The sequence below is a fragment of the Prinia subflava genome, chromosome 8 (genome assembly GCF_021018805.1).
Source record: "Prinia subflava isolate CZ2003 ecotype Zambia chromosome 8, Cam_Psub_1.2, whole genome shotgun sequence".
NCBI lineage: Eukaryota > Metazoa > Chordata > Aves > Passeriformes > Cisticolidae > Prinia > Prinia subflava.
In genome coordinates, this window is record NC_086254.1 from 13268483 (window position 1) to 13285880 (window position 17398).

General features: G+C 52.8%; 1 protein-coding gene across 1 annotated transcript; it reads right to left on the reverse strand.

Moving 5' to 3' along the window:
- Window positions 1–13925: 13925 nt before the first annotated feature.
- Window positions 13926–14912, reverse strand: NFILZ (NFIL3 like basic leucine zipper). Its single transcript, XM_063404823.1, has one exon. The coding sequence runs from the start codon at window positions 14910–14912 to the stop codon at window positions 13926–13928; it is 987 nt and encodes a 328-aa protein (XP_063260893.1).
- Between the last annotated feature and the right edge of the window lie 2486 nt (window positions 14913–17398).

Below are 17398 nucleotides of genomic sequence, written 5' to 3' on the forward strand. Positions count from 1 at the left end.
TGCGAGAAACAACACCAAAAAATCCCCAAATGAGACCACGAAACCCTTCAGGACCTTTGAGCACCACTGGTTTTCCCACCACACTCCTGCCCAAAGCAGAAGATCCTGAGGAGCATCCTGGGGGTGCTAAACCTGCACAGGATACAGGGCTGGAAAATCCTATCCCTGGGGCTGGAGGTGCCTCCCTGTCCCTGTCCCTGTCCCTGTCCCTGTCCCTGTCCCTGTCCCTGTCCCTGTCCCTGTCCCTGTCCCTGTCCCTGTCCCTGTCCCTGTCCCTCTCACCGTGGCACAGCCCCGCTGGCACTCCAGTCCTGCAGCTCCATCCTGTGGCCACCTGGAGCCCCCAAGGTGGCCCTGCCAAGGCCATGCTGGGGCTGGGGACATCCTGCCACTGCCTCTGCCCCAGCTGGCCCTGTCAGTGCTGGCCCTGGGGACAGGGGCTGTGCCCAGGGGGGACACGGAGCCCTCCTGCCCCTGCCAGGCCCAGCTGGGTGTCCTTTGGGGCAGGGCAGAGGTGCCTGCAGGGACCCCCCAACACCGGGGTTGCCAGGGCAGGGCTTCCACTGACCCAGGTGATGTCACAGAGCCCTTGGGGACATACCCCAGTCCCGCTGGATTCCATGGGGAATTTCAACCCCACGGGATGTGTTCCCTGCCCCCCAGCCCTGCAGGGACACTGCGATGGGGCTCCCCAGTCCCGGGCTCAGCCCCAGCCTGGAGCTGGGACGCCCCCCCAGACCATGCCCTGCTCCGATGGCCCCAGGACCACGCAGGCTCCGGGATCACCCTGGCAGCACCACAGCAGGGGGACACTCTCCCAGAGATGGGAAGCATTCCCAGAGCTGCCCCCGGAGCCAGGAAAGGCCCTGCCAGGAGCTGGGCACTGCAGGGAGGGTGGCAGGGCTACAGGATGGGGCAGGGACAGGGCAGGGGAGCAGAGGGGAGGCTGCAGGAATGGGGGAGGGATGCAGGAGGGAGGCCTGAAGGGTGCAGGGAGGAAGGGTCAGGGATGCTGGAGGCATCTGTCAGGACACTTTCCCAGGGATTTCTGACTAGCAAAGAGTGTTTTGTTCTCAAATAAACTCCAAGCAGTCACTTCATCTCCCCTGAAACTTCCAGAAGAAACCAGTTCATGTCTCCTTACAAACCCAGCCCCAGCCTGAGCTCTCTGGAGGAAGGAGCAGCTCCTGGGATCCCCCAGAGGCACTCCCAGCCCCACACAGCCCCTGGCTGCTGCCGGCCCAGGGCTGTCCCCGCGGCTGAGCTGTGGCACCGTGTCACACTGACCACGGCCCGTGTCCTGTGGAGCAAAGAGCTGCAATTTATTTCCTGTGAGCTGCAAGGGGAGCCACGGGGTGGGGGAGGAGACCAGGCACACCCCGAGGTGTTACCGTGCACCCCTGCTATCAGCTGAGGAATCACACCTTTGTTTTTCGGGGTGTTCCTTTTTCTGGTAAAGGCTTATCATGGTCAGGGCTCTCCTTGTGCCCCTGGACATCCCTGCAGTGACCACAGCCCTGGGAGGGAACAGCTGCAGGCACAGCACAGCTGGCACAGCTGCAGCCCCACAAATCCCCTTTTTCCTTTGCTGCAGCAGCAGCTCCTTTCCCTGCCGATTCACCCTGTGGGGATGGAGGCAGGAGCAGGGAGCTCATCTCTGCTTTCTTCTCTCCATCCCCACGAGCTTGGAGTGCCCTTGGGGCAGCTCCTCTGCCCACTCTGTCACATCCTCTGAGGGTGCCTGGGCACTGCCACCACTACAAGTGATCAAACACCTCCAGCACCTCTTTATCTTCCCTTTCCCATGGAGGAGGATGGCTCCTCTGAGTGTTTGGGAGGAGGTTTCACAGCAGCAGAGATCGTGTGGGGCTTTCAGGGGCAGCTCCTGGGGCAAAACCTGCACGGAAGCACCCACCTGGTGCTCTGGGTCCCTGCACATCGATGGGTGACAGTGTGCAGGTGGGAATTGGGGGACATGGCACAGGCCAGCAGGATGCCAGGGGCTGGGGACAAGGACACAGCCCAGCAGGATGCCAGGGGCTGGGGATGTGGGCACAGGCCAGCAGGATGCCAGGGGCTGGGGATGTGGGCACAGGCCAGTAGGTTGCCAGGGGCTGGAGACAAGGGCACAGGCCAGCAGGATGCCAGGGGCTGGAGACAAGGGCACAGGCCAGCAGGATGCCAGGGGCTAGAGACAAGGGCACAGGCCAGCAGGACGCCAGGGGCTGGTGCTCAGGTTCCAATCTGGCTCCGATTGGAGCTGATGGATTGGTCTGGCTCCGAGCTGATGGCAGCTCCCAGGTTACCCCGAGCCCTTTTTGGGGATGAAAAGCAAACACACCCTAAACACGTCCCCTGCAGCACCTCCCGGCTCACAGCCTGCAGGGCCCAGCGCCCTCTCCGTGCTCAGAGCCCTTCGCTCCTCGCTCACAGCGACACCGCGTGTGTTTTTAGTGGGATGCAAAACCCCCGCTCCAACAGGGACAGGACGGAGAGGGGGGGAAAGGCATGGTGTGATTTTTGAGGTTATTCAAAACATTGAGGTAATTCAGCGGAAAGTCTTTTTCTGCTGTAATTTCACTCTCCATGCCAGGCTGCTGCTGCTGTATTAGAGAAAGGCAGCGCGTGTGGGAGGTGTGAATTAATGTTACCGCACTGGGAAGGTGGTGACGACTGGAGATCTCACAATGATGCACATCACATCAGGCTCCCTCCTCAGTAAGGGCTGTGAGCAAGTGCAGTGGAAAAACAAAAAGGACATAATTGGTCTTTTAAGAAAAAGCCCAAACCAAAGAGCTGTGAGACACGGGCGTCAGCAGATGCTATTTCAGAGCACAAACACTCACCTTCCTCTCTCCTGGGACAAGTGTTAACCTTTAAATGCAGCCTTTCCCCTCCCTTCCCTTTCACTCACGTATTTTTTTCCTCCCCCTGCTCCCCACTTGCCAAAATCACTCGAGTTTCCCCATCGAGAGCCCATGGCTGTCGTGTGCCGGGAGCTGCTCCATCCATGCTCCCCACATCCCATCCCTGTGCTGCCACGGGCTTTTCCAGCTGCAAAATCTCCCTGTGGTACCCAGGAGTTGAGCATCGGCCTCATTTCTTGTCCTTCTGGGGCCAGTTCTCCTGGAGATGTGGCTGGAGATGAGCACCCAGCTGTGGTGCCAAGGGGATCTGGGCAGGAGCAGCTCTGATCTCTGTGGTGAACAGGGACAGGAGCCCAGGAAGGGCTGGAGCTGTGTCAGGCCTTGGGCTGGAGCTCAGGGAAAGGTTCTTCCCCCCGAGGGTGCTGGGGCACTGCCCAGGCTCCCCAGGGAATGGTCCCAGCCCCAAGGCTGCCAGAGCTCCAGGAGCGTTTGGACAACGCTCTCAGGGATGCCCAGGGTGGGATTGTTGGGGTGTCTGTGCAGGGACAGGGGCTGGACTGATGATCCCTGTGGGTCCCTTCCACCTCTCAGGATCTTCTGGGATTCTGTGAGTTATTTTAACTCTCTTGGCCTCCCATCTTCCCCAGTGTTTCCCGTTCAGGTGCTGAGTGCTGGGTGGAGGCAGCTCTGGAGAACGAGGGCAGGGTGACCCACAGGCTGCCCCAGCTTCTCCTGGTCAGGCTCCAGCTGGGGACGGCTACCGGGAGCCCCTGCCCTGATTTTCCACTCCCTCAGAGCGTCCCTGTTCAGGGGAAACGAAAGCTCCTTTGTACATCCTGCACCCAACCCGCAGCAATTCAGGAGAAGTTGGATGAGGCTGAGCCTCCTCCTGCATCCAGCAGCGCCCGAGGCCGGGCAGGACCGAGGAAGAGCAGGAGCTTCGGGAAGGGGGAGAAAACCGGGAGGATCCCCGGGATACCGAAGGGAATTGTGCAACTTCTCATTCACATCCAATTCTGCTTCCCGAGGGAGGAGCAGGGGTGGAGGGGGATATGCAAACCCCCCGGGCCGGGAGGAATCTCAGTGCTGCTCCTCATGCTCCCACTCCCACTCTCTGGGCACCCAGATCCCTGTTTACTTGGAATAAGAGGATTTAGTGATCAAAACTGCCTTTAGTGATCAAATTGCCTTCTAATGCTGAAGTTGCAGCCTCTGCTTCAAAGGCATTAAGAACAAAAATAGGATTTTTTTTCTGATGAAAGCGCCTGACTCAGGCACTGAGAGTTCCCAACTGCTGCTTTAGGGCCAAGTGCCTCAGAAAATGAAGGGAGGAAGCTGCAGTGAGAGGCTCAGCTCTCAGCACTTGTCACCAAATGTCCCCAAAGGCTTCCCTGTCCCACCTAGTGGAGCAATCCTCAGCTCTTTAGGATTTGGTTCAAAAAGATTATTAGAAAGTAAATAATTTAAGTATTACAACGTTTGATTTCATAGCCCTAGGGAGAGCAGAACATCAATCTTTGCCCCCTAAATCCAGCTCAGCTTCTGAACTTTGGCAGCAAAGGCTGAACAGCAGTGCCCTGCAAGGGGCAACTGGGCTTGGATTGAGATTCAGAAATGAAATAATACTAAATAATAAGTTGTACTACATTAAACCACCCCAGAGTGTTTACAGGAGGTGGATCCCATCTCCCAGGTGACATCCAGGCTGTGGGGATGTGGTCAGTGAGGTGCTGTGACAGGTCCCACCTCAGCCCCTCCCCAGGGCAGCCACCCTCAACATCCTCTGAGCACCACCAGCATCCTCCAGCCTCTCAGAAAACAACACCTTGTAACTGAAACCTCCCAAATTCTGCCCAGTTTGGCAGGGAGAGTCCTTGTTCCCACAGGGAGGGGCTCAGGAACTTCAGCCCTGTGGTTGTGCTGCTCCCACAATGAATCATCAAGTGACAGATCTGTGGCCACCAGGACTCTGGGGCTCTTCTTCTGTTCCTGTGCAGAATTTCAGGGCTCAAACACAAGTCCTCCACTTCTCTTCCATGCTGAAATTTCAGATTTCACAGTGGTGCTCACCAAAAAGGATTATTTTGCTCCAGGCTTATCAAGGCATGGCATAAAAAATGCAACAGCATTTCCATTCCCTTCTGGATTTTGTGGTTTGCTTTTCCTTTTTCTCCTCATTTTCAAGCTGTTTTTTACCCTCAGCTCTCAAACACTGAGGAATTCAGGAAGGTCATTTATGCCACAGGAAAATGCAGAAACAAGTAGGAAAATTGCTTGGGTTGTATTAAAACTTTTTAATTTTGTCTAATTTGTGGGACCAGGTCAGATTGGGGGTGAGTCCTGGTGCCCCTCAGCTCTGTCTCCCACAGATGCATTTTCATTTGCTCCAAGAAGACAGGAGGAATTAAGGAATTAATAAAATCATGCCAAACAGCTCCAAGCATTTTCTAGAAAAATTATTTTATCCTGAAAAAAAAGCACCCCTCCAATTTTTCTAAGTAAATTCCAATATAGAGATCCCTCTCCTTTCATTTTCACAGAAAATAAGAACCAAAAGTGCAACTTAACATCTAAACCATTGATATTCAGGGGGGTGGAGGGAAATGCTGACAATAAGAAAAGCAGGATCAGATCATGCCTCTTTCACCTGCCAGGGAGGAAAAAGGGAATTCCCTGAGCAGCTGTAATTGCTGAGGAGCAGGAAAACTGCCCAGGAAGGATTTTCCTGCCCTTCAGCTGGGGAGCAAAGAGAGCACAGGCAGCACATGTGGAGCTGGGGGTGACCAGGAGGCCACATCTGGATGGCTGCACTGACATCCTGTGGCTGCATTCCGGAGGAAATCTGGGGGGATCAATAAAAGCCTTAATTTCTTTCCTCTGATCTCTTCCAGAAGAGGAACCTCCGGCAGCTGAAGCAGCGACCTTGTGTCACCAGAAAATATTCAGAATTTCTGATGTGGGAAGCAAAGAGAGGTGGCAGAGCAGAGGGAGGCCCAGGGCATCCCAGCCATGGCATGGGACAATCCTGGAGCTCAAATTCCTGCCCAGCAGAGCCTCCTCTGCAGGGTTTGGTGGCTGTGGGGAACACGGGCAGCTCTCCTGCTCAGAGACACGACAAACTCCTCACACCTCTTGCCACTGCTTCATCTGCAAGGAAAAATCTTCTCTGCTGCCCGGGCAGCACTTCCCTCTCTCCTGGGGTGCCGAGAACCCAGCTGGACTTCCCAAAAGCTGGGCTTTGTTGGGCCAGAGCAGCATTTGCACATAGAACATTAGGAAGGGACCTTAAAGATCGTCCAGATCCAACCCTCAGGCATCCAATATTGTCCCCCACACCTCTGTGACCCTTCCAGCTGTGCACCAGATGTGTGGTGGGTGTTGATCTCTGCAGGCACCGGGGCTGAGGAGGCCCCAGAGCTCTGGGTCTGTGCAAAGGGAGGGATAAACCAGCAGGAAGAGCAGACAATTCCCAGGTTTAAACACAGTAGACAAAGAATTCTGGCAAGACTGGGGGGATTTTTACCCAGAAAAGTGACATTTGGGGTTGTAGGTAGACTTGGTTCACATTTCAGGCCAAGCCATCAATAATTGAGGGAGTTTGGACAGAAACAAAAAAAAAAAAGCAGAAATAAAGACCACACCACCCTGAATGAGGTCTGGGGAATTCAGCACAGCTCTGCCACAGCCTCCTGCAAAATAGGGGGAAAATCAGGAAAAAGCCACTCCTGAGGAGGGCACTGGGGCTGTGTCTGCTCCAGTGAGCCAGGGCTGCCCCAGGCCTGAGGAGAAATTGGGATGGAGACACTTGGGCCACTTTGTGAGAGGTTTGGGGACCAAGGTTGAGCTGGGAGCAGTTTTTAGCTGTTCCTTTGCCCCCCCAGCCTGAACACCTCCCAGCTGTGAAGATTTTTAATACTTGAAAAGAACAGAAATCAGAACCAGGCCAGCTCAATTCACCCTGGAGTGCTGCTCTCTAAACAGTTTTGAGGTCAGGGAGTTGCCAGACCTCCCCTGCAGCCTCTGATGTTTTAACACTCGCCAGGTATGAGTAAGGCTGTGAGAAATGAGAGCTTGTGGTCTTCAGGAGAACTGAGACCACAAACCTGGCCTGAGATAAATAACTTGATGTGGTCACACCTCTGCAGCTGCTTTTCGACAGGTTCCTGGAGAAATCTCTCGTTTCTCTTTGTTTTCTGCAACACAGACAGGAATTTATAAGATGTGATAAGAGAAAGATTGGAACTGGAAGGCGGCTGCATAAATCTGAGTGTCCTGCTCCCAAAATAACCCAAATAATGCCTTCATCCCAACCCCTTGCTGTGAATTACTGCACACAGACAAGGATTTGGGGGGGAATAAGGGACTTAGGCAGCAATTCCCAGCTTTTTGCACCAAATGGCAAAATCTGCTTTGTCCTTTTGCAAGCCAAAGGATGGAGCTGCAGTTGAGGGGACGCAGGAGGATGAGGTCACCCCAGGGGATGGTCAGGAGGTGTCCTAGGTTACAGTGTAAGATGTGCCCGCAGTTTGTGTTCTATCACCTCCTCCAGGAGCTGCTGGAACCAGCTGGGGCAGTGCTTCCCTTGCCCCTCCCTCCGGATATCTCCTGTTCATGGGCCACCAAGGCCCTGCCCACGGCTCACAGGTAACTCCCCTGGGAGCTCTCTCTGTTTAAATGGGCAACCAAGGACCCCCTGCAGGACTCATGGAATGAGATCAGCTCAGAGAGAGGAGCCAGGCATTCCCCCCTGGATATAATCTGGGATTTGGGACAGCACAGGGGGCCTGACCCACTGGATTCCCAGAGGACAAGAGCTACCAGAGCTTTCCACAGGATCACTGCTTCAACAAGACCGACTCATCTGGGCTGCTACCACCACCCTGACTAACAGGGTGTCAGGTTGTATTCTGACTCTGTCAGTGGGTTTTTTTGTGCTATTGCTTTTATTTTATTTTATTTTATTTTATTTTATTTTATTTTATTTTATTTTATTTTATTTTATTTTATTTTATTTTATTTTATTTTATTTTACTTTTTTTTTCTCTCTCTCTCTCCTATTAAATTGTATTTCTGACTTGGGGTCTCTCACTGGTTTTGCTTTCAAACCAGCACAGGGGGGGTCTCCAGACAATTCCCCCAGCTCTGTCCAGCCTGACTCTGCTGTGGAAGGATGGATGGACCTCACAGACATTTTGAGGCTTATCATCTTCAAGCCTGATTGGATAAATCAGGTCAAGAGTTCCATGGTCATGCACATCTCCAGCCCTGGAAGTCCAACAGGCACCAAAACATTGCCCAGTGCAATTTCCTGTGCTCCCAGCAGCTCCTGAGGTGCTGACCCTCAGGTTCTGCCCCTTTCAACAATAGGGATGTGGGTGGGCATGAAAATCCCAGGTATTTCATAAAAAACCTCCACTACCCTTAAAGCCCCCTCCAAATACCCTTAAAATACCCCACAAAACCCAGCTTTTTCACTTTTCCAAGTTTGCCCAGACAGTGCCTGAACAGCCCTGGGGTGACTGAGCCAGGCAGGGAACTGGGACCAGTTTGCACAAGATGTGCAAAGGAGGGGATTTACAGACAGGAGGGTGTGAAGGAGGCACCCAGATCTAAAGATAAAGATGAGGCTCAGCAGGAAAGGGACAGGTCCAGCAGAGCAGGCCCAGCAGGCAGGGAGCAGCTGATAAGGCCAGCAGGAGATAAGGGGCAGAAAAGCTGCCTGAGGTCAGCACTCAGCCAAACCCCACATAATCTGTGTAGGAAACAGCAAAGCCCAGCCTAAACCCCGGTCCTGAGGCTGTGATTCACGTCAGAGTCAGAGCATCACCAAGAACTCAGAGAAGAGATGCTGCATTTCCTCCTCACTGCTGCTCAACCAGCTCCTTCCCACTGCAAACCCGCCCCAGGCTGGGATTTGGGAAAAATCCCAACCCTCTGCCCTGCAGGGATCCCCAACAGCTCCCCCTGAGCTGCAGGTCAGGCCTGACCCTGCCAAGCTCCTCTGGGAATTGATGGTGCAAACACCAAGCCAGGACGTGATGAATATTTTCTTTTCCACAAAAAGACCAGCTCCCTTCTCTAGAAATCCTAGGAGTGGTGAAACATTAAATGGACAGAATTCTATTCAATGGGGACTTTCAGTTTGATCTGAGTCTGAGCTGTCCATGCTGTGTCTGCTCTCCTGAGTGAGAGGGGCCAGGATGCAACGCAGGGAGCAGCTCATTTTCAGATGGGTAATGCTGCTCGTGCTGTATGGCTTAGAAATTTCCCTTCTGATTATTTTATGATGCTAGAAACTATAACCAAAATTAAATTTAAAACTAGTTTTTGAATCAGCATTGCCTTCCCAGGGGCTCCCCAGTGTGTGAGCAGGGCACTGTGAAGGCAGCACCTCTTTCCAGAAGTCATTGCTGAAATTTGGTGCCTCGGCAATGATTCAGTTTGGGGCCTGAGCCTGAGCTAAAGGTCAGCATTAACTCATGCTGTGAAGGGAGGACTGTACTCATCTCTCTGCCCAGCTCTGTAGTGTGACACACAGTGCATGAAACGGGTGGGATTTTGTTGGGTTTTTTGCAGTTCACTGTGTCTGGCGACAGAGAAATCCCCCTTCTGAAGCACGGCCATGGAGAAGCATTTGGATGAGCCTTTGGCTCCACCCAGGCCTGTCCCCAAAGCCGGGGGTGCTCAGCAAACCCCAGGGAGAGCAGCAGCAGCAGCATCACCCACCCTCAGCTCCCCTGAGCCAGAGTCACCCCCAGCTCAGTCTCCAAATGCTCCTGGCAGATTCTCCTTTCCAGAAATCCTCTCCCTGTTTTTTGACCCCTGTGGTCCCTTGCTGCAGGGTTTAGTCACGAGCTGCACGAAAAAAATCCATCCTGCAGCTTTTGCAAAGACTCTGCTCACTTTCCCTGGGTGGCAGGCATGGAAAGCACTGAGCAATTTTCGCCTGCTCACATTCTCCAGGGCTCCCTTGATGTACATTTAGGTGCCTGCAGTGTGTCCCTCTCAGGTACTTCCTGCCAGCTGAAAGGCAAAACCTCCCTGTCCTGGCAGACAGATAAAAAATACTGGAAGAGTTTTCCAAAGAGGTACAAGCAGGAAATATCTCCTTGTCTCCCCCTCTTAGGACACACAGAGGATTTTTTTATTCTATAATGCGCAGCCCAGCAATAAATCATCTTGAAAACTGCCTGAAATCACTTTGGAATGAAGACTAATTAAAGAATTAACTAAGGCTAAGCAGAGGCAGGAACAGCTCGGCTCACAATTGGTAGGAAAATGGCTCTTTTCTGAGGGTGTTACTGAATGTGGAACTTGAGATAATGGACAGGGATGGAGGGATGGATGGATGGATGGATGGATGGATGGATGGATGGATGGATGGATGGATGGATGGATGGATGGATGAGGGATGGATGGATGGATGGATGGATGGATGGATGGATGGATGGATGGATGGATGGATGGATGGATGGATGGATGGATGGATGGATGGAGGGAGGGAGGGAGGGATGGATGGATGGATGGATGGATGGATGGATGGATGGATGGATGGATGGATGGATGGATGGATATTCCCCATGCAGGAAATTTTCTAGGGCAAAGCAGCAAAGGAGGCATGAAGGTGTGGAAAGAGGGACAAACAATCTCCACCACCATCTCCTCCAGGTGAGTTATCCTGAAGGAGAGGAAAGGAAAACCTGGAGCAGGTGAAAGAAGGGAGCAGGTGTGAGGTGAGGCAGGTGTGGGGCCAGGGCTGCCTCCCTGCACACCCTGCCCCCATCTCCTGGTGCTTTTCCTGCTACTGCCCCACCCTTCCACTCCCTCCACAGGCACCCAACAGCTCCCAGTGCCACCAGCCCCGACTCCAAACTGGGTTTAGCCCCTGGTTTGTGCGAGAGCAGGGACATAGCAAACAGGAAATGTTATTCATATCTTCAGTGTTCTCAACACCCCACCAAAAATCACCTTTGGGTACCTGCAGGGTTAAATCTCTCAGGGTTGAATCACTGGGCTGCAGGCAGGAGGGCTGGGAGGGACAGGAGTGTTAGAAGGGACAGCAGGATTAGGGGGTGCATCAAGATTAGGGGGTGCAGCAGGATTAGGACGCACAGCAGGATTAGGGGGTGCAGCAGGGTTAGGATGGACAGCAGGGTTAGGATGGACAGCAGGATTAGGATGGACAGCAGGATTACGAGGTGCAGCAGGGTTAGGATGGACAGCACGTCCTGGAGGCAACCCGTGAATCTCAAATCCATCCTGCAGGTTAAACTGAGCTCCCTCCCACCCCCTCACTGCATCCTGAATTCTTTACAAGCCCCTGGAGCCAGCCCAGCCCTACCCAGCAGGAAAAAAAGCTGATCCCTCAGGGATTGGGAACAGCAGGAATAGGAGGGAGGCGATTCCTTACAGTAAAATTGTTTCTGTGCTGCCTCCTTGCCCTGGGCTGTCCCTGCCACTTGTGAGGGGAAGAGGGGACAGCGGGAACGGGACAGGAAATGGAACCACGAGTGGTTTCCTTTAATCTGCAGAGCATCACTGCCTCGCGTTTCACACCTGAGCAGCGGCTGCAGCTCTGGTTTCCCCTCATGCCAGGGGTACAGCAGAGCCCCCCGTGTGCCCTGGCAGCCGTGCCGGGAAGCTCTGCCCATTTCTCTGCACTGATCCTGGCCCAGAACGGGGACAGGGCTGGTCCAGGGGCTGATCCTTGTGGGGTGTCCCTGGAAACAGTGGTGAGCCAGACAGAGCCCCAGCCCGGTGCTGGAGGGTCTGTGCTGGGAGCTGGGGTCCTGCTGGGGAAACAGAGGCACTGACACAGGGAAAACACCTTCATGGACAGAGGGATGGGGAAGGTGGGTGCCCACAGCTCCCTGCTTGTTCCCACTTGTTCCCACAGGATGGATTTATCACGCTGGCTGTTCCTGAGGGGAAAAGATGCAGACCCGGCCCCAACAATCAAAGCAAGACACATTTTGCAGTTCCTGCAAACAGAGTTTTATTGGGCACATGTGGATCCCTGCCCAGTTTAGATCCCTTGTACAGCTCCCAATTAGGGCCCTCTTTTCCAAACCAGTTTGAGGGATTGTTCCACCCTCTGTCAGGCACTGTGGGCCGTCCTTTTGCACAGTCCTATTATTGCTGAATTCGTTTATTGGCTATGAAATGTTTCCTAGAAAAACAGTCTTGACAATTCTCCTTATTCTCCAGAACCTGAAGTTTTCCTGGATCATGGGATGGTTTGGGTTGGAAGGATCCTCAAAGCCCATCCAGTGCCACCCCTGCCATGGCAGGGACACCTTCCACTGTCCCAGGCTGCTCCAAGCCCTGTCCAGCCTGGCCTTGGGCACTGCCAGGGATCCAGGGGCAGCCACAGCTGCTCTGGGCACCCTGTGCCAGGGCCTGCCCACCCTCACAGCCAACAATTCCTTCCCAATATCCCATCCATCCCTGCCCCCTTGTCTTCATGAGTGAATTGTGGCTTTCCATGTTTCCTGTCAGCTCCTTCAGGCACTGGAAGGCCACAATGAGGTCACCCCAGAGTTTTTTCTTCTCCAGGTGAACATTCCCAGCTCTCCCAGCCTTTGCTCCCAGCAGAGCTGCTCCATCCCTCTGATCATCCTGGTTCCTCCTCTGGCCTGGCTCCAGCAGCTCCAGGTCATTCCTTGCTGAGCCCCAGGGCTGGGGCAGCTCTGCAGGTGGGGTCTCACCTGAGGGGACAGACAGACACAAAAAGGAACAGAAGAATCCCTTGAGGGATTCTCAACTGATGAGGTGGAGACTCCCAGGGATCTGAGGGGGCTGTTGAGCTCCACTGTCAGCTCTGGTTCCCAGCAGGGCTGGGCAGGCTCTGCAGCTCTTCTGTCTTTTGGGACATGGACTGAAAATGTGTGGTTGGGGAAGAGGAGAACAGCTTGAAGATGCTTTTTCACGTTGAGATCTTCTTCCGTCAGATTGGGGCTGAAGGAATCATCAGATTGGGATGGTCTTGTCCAACATGTCAAAAAAATGTTTGGGGCTGACAGACACAGCAACCTCAGAACTGCAGGATCATCCTTTTCTTGGGAAAAGAGACAAAGCAGGAAAGATCTGAGGAGAGAAATTACAGCTGTACTGGAGTGCATCCCTGAGAATTCTCTTTGGCTTGAAAACTGAGGAACAGTTCCAGGCAGGCTCCAGATCCCTGCAGGAGGCTGTTCTCCCTGAGGCTTTCCCAAAGGAAAAGCAGGCAGAAGGCAGGATGGACTGGGACTGCATCCCAGCAGATGCAGGAATACAAACACCATGTGCAGCTTGTGCTTGTTTGATAAAGAGTTCCCAAATACACAAAGATCGGGTTTGAAAATGCCTTTTTTAAGGAAAGAAGCAAAATTAATTTTTTTTTTGCATTTCAATAATAATAATAAAATAATATTTAGTCTTCCATAATAACAGTTGTAAAAATAAATGAAATTATCTTCTGGGCCACAGAATGTCTGGTCACAGAGAGAGAGTTCATTCTGTCTGGAGATAAATTATGGTAAACTGGAATAAAGTACAGGAGGTCCTGCTTTTATTTCATGAAAGTGTAAATCCACACTCCCAGGGTCAAAACCCCTTTTTATTTTCTCCAGACAGCTGAGGGGTCTGAAACTGGTTCCATCAGTTTCAGACCCCTCAAACAGTTTCCTGTGTCAGGGAATTCTGACTTCAGGCACGTTGGTGAGGATGAAGGTGATGATGAAGCAAAGGTCACTACAGTGGTTGATACCCCCGCCAGCTGTAGTGGTGTCACATTGTGTGGGGACCATCCCCTCTGTCTTGGCCTCTTCCTGTCCCTTCACACCTCCAGTGTGAGCTTGCTGTGGTAGCAGAGCCACCAGTGAGACTGGGGGGTGACCGCAGGGTCCTGGCAGCTGCAGTGGTGCTGGCCCCAGAAACTCCCTCAGCATCTACACAGAGCAGGGGAAATTACACCCATCTTTGCAGAAAAAGACATTTCCCTCTCACCTCATCCTTCCAAACCCTCTGTGTCCTTGGAGTGTCTCACCTTGGCCCTTCAGCAGCCGTTCTTGTGCTGCCTCAGTGTGAGTCCAGCCCAGTCTCCTCCAGACTGCCCAGGGCTTTGCTCTTAATCCGGAGCTTGTGTGGGAGGGCAGCAAAGTTCCGGCCCTTCAGCTGCTCTTCTGAGGGGCAGGGCAGGCTGCAGGAGGGCACAGGAGAAGTTTTGGGCACTTGTTGCTCATCATCTTCATCCGACACCGCAGTGCTGCTCTCCTTCCTGGCCTCGGGGGTGCCAGGGGATGGGCACAAGAAGCAGGCGCTGCCCAGCCAGGAGCAGGGGAAGGGTTGTTTGTCTGGGCATGGGTAGCTGAGGAATGGAGAGCAAACTGTGGGGCTGAAGGGTGCATCAAACCTTTTGGGGCTGAAGGATTCCTCAAACCTTTTGGGGCTGAAGGAGTCCTCAAACCTTTTGGGGCTGAAGGAGTCCTCAAACCTTTTGGGGCTGAAGGATTCCTCAAACATTTTGGGTTGCTGGAGGCCGGGTGTGTCCATGGGAATGGGTTTGGGCTCGCAGCTGAGGATGTTTGTGGAGGGCTTGAAGGTTTTGCAAGGGAACTCGGCCGGTTCCAGCACCTTGGGCACAAAACTCCTCCGGGCAGGGCAGCAGGAGTCACCAGCAAAGGGCTCCATGCCCAGCAGGGGTGAGGCTGCCCGGTTCCCCCTGAGGTAGAGCCCAAGGGGACAGCCCTGGTAGGGGCCAGGCCCGGGGCTGAGGAGCCCGAAGCGCAGCTTGAGGGAGAGCAGCTCTGTCCTGAGCACGGCGTTCTCGCGGCTCAGCGCTGCCAGCTGGCTCTCCATGGCCACGTCGTTGAGGCGCCGCTTCTCCCGCGAGCGCTTGGCCGCCTCGTTGTTCTTGCGCCTCTTCTCCCAGTACATGGTGTCCTTCTTGTCGTCCGGCATGAACTCCCGCTTCCGCCGGGAGTGTCCGCCCGCCTTCCCCAGGAGCAGCGGGGCCCGGCCCTGCTGCAGCACCAGCTCGCTCCGAGGCGCCAGGAAGTTCTCCATGGTGGTGAAGAAGGCAGCTGGGGCTCTGTTGGAATGAGAACACTCATTATTGGCCTCTAATGGTGTTAATTAGTGCTATTGGTTGAATTAATATCACAGTAGGGTTGTTTTTTCTCTCTGTCACACACATGCATGGAAAATGAGGACAGCTTCTCCCGCTTATTCCTGTTATCTTGGAGCCACCTTTTCAAACTATATGGATTTTGTAATGTTTTAAAAATATTCAGATTCTGATGTGTCAGCACCTAAGTCAATCAAATCAATCAATCAATCACATCTCACCAACATCTGCGAGGTCCACCCAGGATATCCAAAAACTGTGCATGACTGAGCAGAGTTCCACCCCACACATTTTGCCCACTCAGTGAACAGTCACACTTTATCTAAGTAACTTCAATCAAGACGATAAAGATTAGTAGTGATCTCCCACTCATCTCAAGCTGCTTAACAAAGGAAATAAGAGTCATTAGGCATGTTTGGGAGATAAGGAAGGCACAGGGAGAAGAACTGATTTACCTCAGTCACGGACTTTGGGTAGGAGCTGAAGCAGGGTTACAGAACAGCTTTGCCATCATGGAATGGTTTGGGTTGCAAGGGACCTCAGAGCTCATCCCATTCCACTCCCTGCCATGGCAGGGACATTTTCCACTGTCCCAGGCTGCTCCAAGCCCTGTCCAGCCTGGCCTTGGGCACTGCCAGGGATCCAGGGGCAGCCACAGCTGCTGTGGGCACCCTGTGCCAGGGCCTGCCCACCCTCACAGAGGACTTTTTCCTAATATCCAATCCAAACCTGCTCTGTGTCAGTTTGAAGGCATTGACACTTCTCCTGTCATTACAGGCTGTTGTGAATAATCTCCCTGAGGTGTTGTGACAGTTCTCACTCAGAAATTCTTCCCTGCTCAGGACTGTGTCCCTTCCAACAGGATGCTGGGCCAGAGGGACCAGCCAGCACCGAGCCTGATAAGCCACCACCTCTCCAGGATTGCTTTAAAATGATAAAGAAAAGCATAATTGTGTCACTTCAATGAGCAACTGAGGCACGGGAGGCACAAGTTTCAATCCCCAGGGCCCTTGGAAAAGATCCTTCACTTCATCTCCTGGCTACACTGTTGTGCTCCATCAACACCAGCAAACAGTGACCAAGGTGCCCCCTCAGCGTGTGCTGGTTCCAGGACACTTTATCAGCACTGAAATGTGCTCAAGGCTCCCTTTGGGGATGGAATAACCCCAGCTGCTGTTGCTATAAGTGACAAGAGCTTTTCTGAGTCATGGGGACAACAGCCCCGAGGTTCTTGGCAGGGCTGTTCACTCTGCTGGGGGGAAAAGGACTGGCTGAAGCTTTCAGCTGAGAACTCCCTCACTTCTTAGCCCCAAGAAAAAATACTTCAGGCTTAACACTGCCCGAATTGAGAGGTAATAGACCCACCATGACATCCAAGAGCCAAGCATTGTACAGTTCTTAGCCAGAATTTTTCAAAAAGCTATTTAGGAATGAAATGAAATCAAGATATGAGGTAAAGGGAGAGATCGAACTCTTGCAGAGCCAGGATTTTGAAAATGTGGACAAGTTTGTGAAAATGTGGCACAGGTACTTTCTGAGAATCCACATGGCCAATAATGCACATAAATAATTCCAAGCTTCCTGCTGAACCAATTTATTGTGTGAGCAACGGGAGTCACTCTTTTCTTTGTGACTGAGAACCATCCTCAAGCAAAAGACAAAGATTAATTCCGAGTCATTCCAGAACTCACTCTGGGCAGGGACCAGCTGAGCACAGATCTCAGTGAAGGACACACAGAAACAGAAATAATCAAGGACCACGTTTAGGCTTTCCTCTCATCTTCATCTCATCCCACATCAACACAACTGAAAAGAGCTCATTTTTCGGGAAATGATTCCCAAACATTTTCCAGCTGTAATTTGTGTCTGGAGGTTGAAAAATTTCCAGGGTTCTTCACTTTCTGAGCTTCATGTGAAAGAACATGTTTGATTTTCCAAGAGTCCTCTGTCATTCCTCCAGGATACAACTCATGAATCATAGAGAAGACAAAATTTTGTGAGCAAAATATCATAAAATCCCAGAATCCCAGAATGGTTTGGGTTGGAAGGGACTTTAAGGATCATCCAGTGCCACCCCCTGCCATGGCAGGGACACCTTCCACTGTCCCAGGCTGCTCCAAGCCCTGTCCAGCCTGGCCTTGGGCACTGCCAGGGATCCAGGGGCAGCCACAGCTGCTCTGGGCACCCTGTGCCAGGGCCTGCCCACCCTCACAGCCAACAATTCCTTCCAATATCCCATCTAAACCTACTCAGTGTCCATTTAAAGGTTTTTCAGAAAGTCAGATCTCTTGTTAAGGTATTCCCAAGCACCCAACAAATGAAGCAGGAAAGAACTCCGGAGGATTTTGAGGATCAAGCAATGAGAATGGATTAAATGAGCTCCATCATACACACACAGAGTTACACAAATATTGTACAGCACCAA

Bases quoted from the DNA above. Each gene is read 5' to 3' on its own strand.
- NFILZ (XM_063404823.1), bottom strand. From the start codon at position 14,912: ATGGAGAACTTCCTGGCGCCTCGGAGCGAGCTGGTGCTGCAGCAGGGC.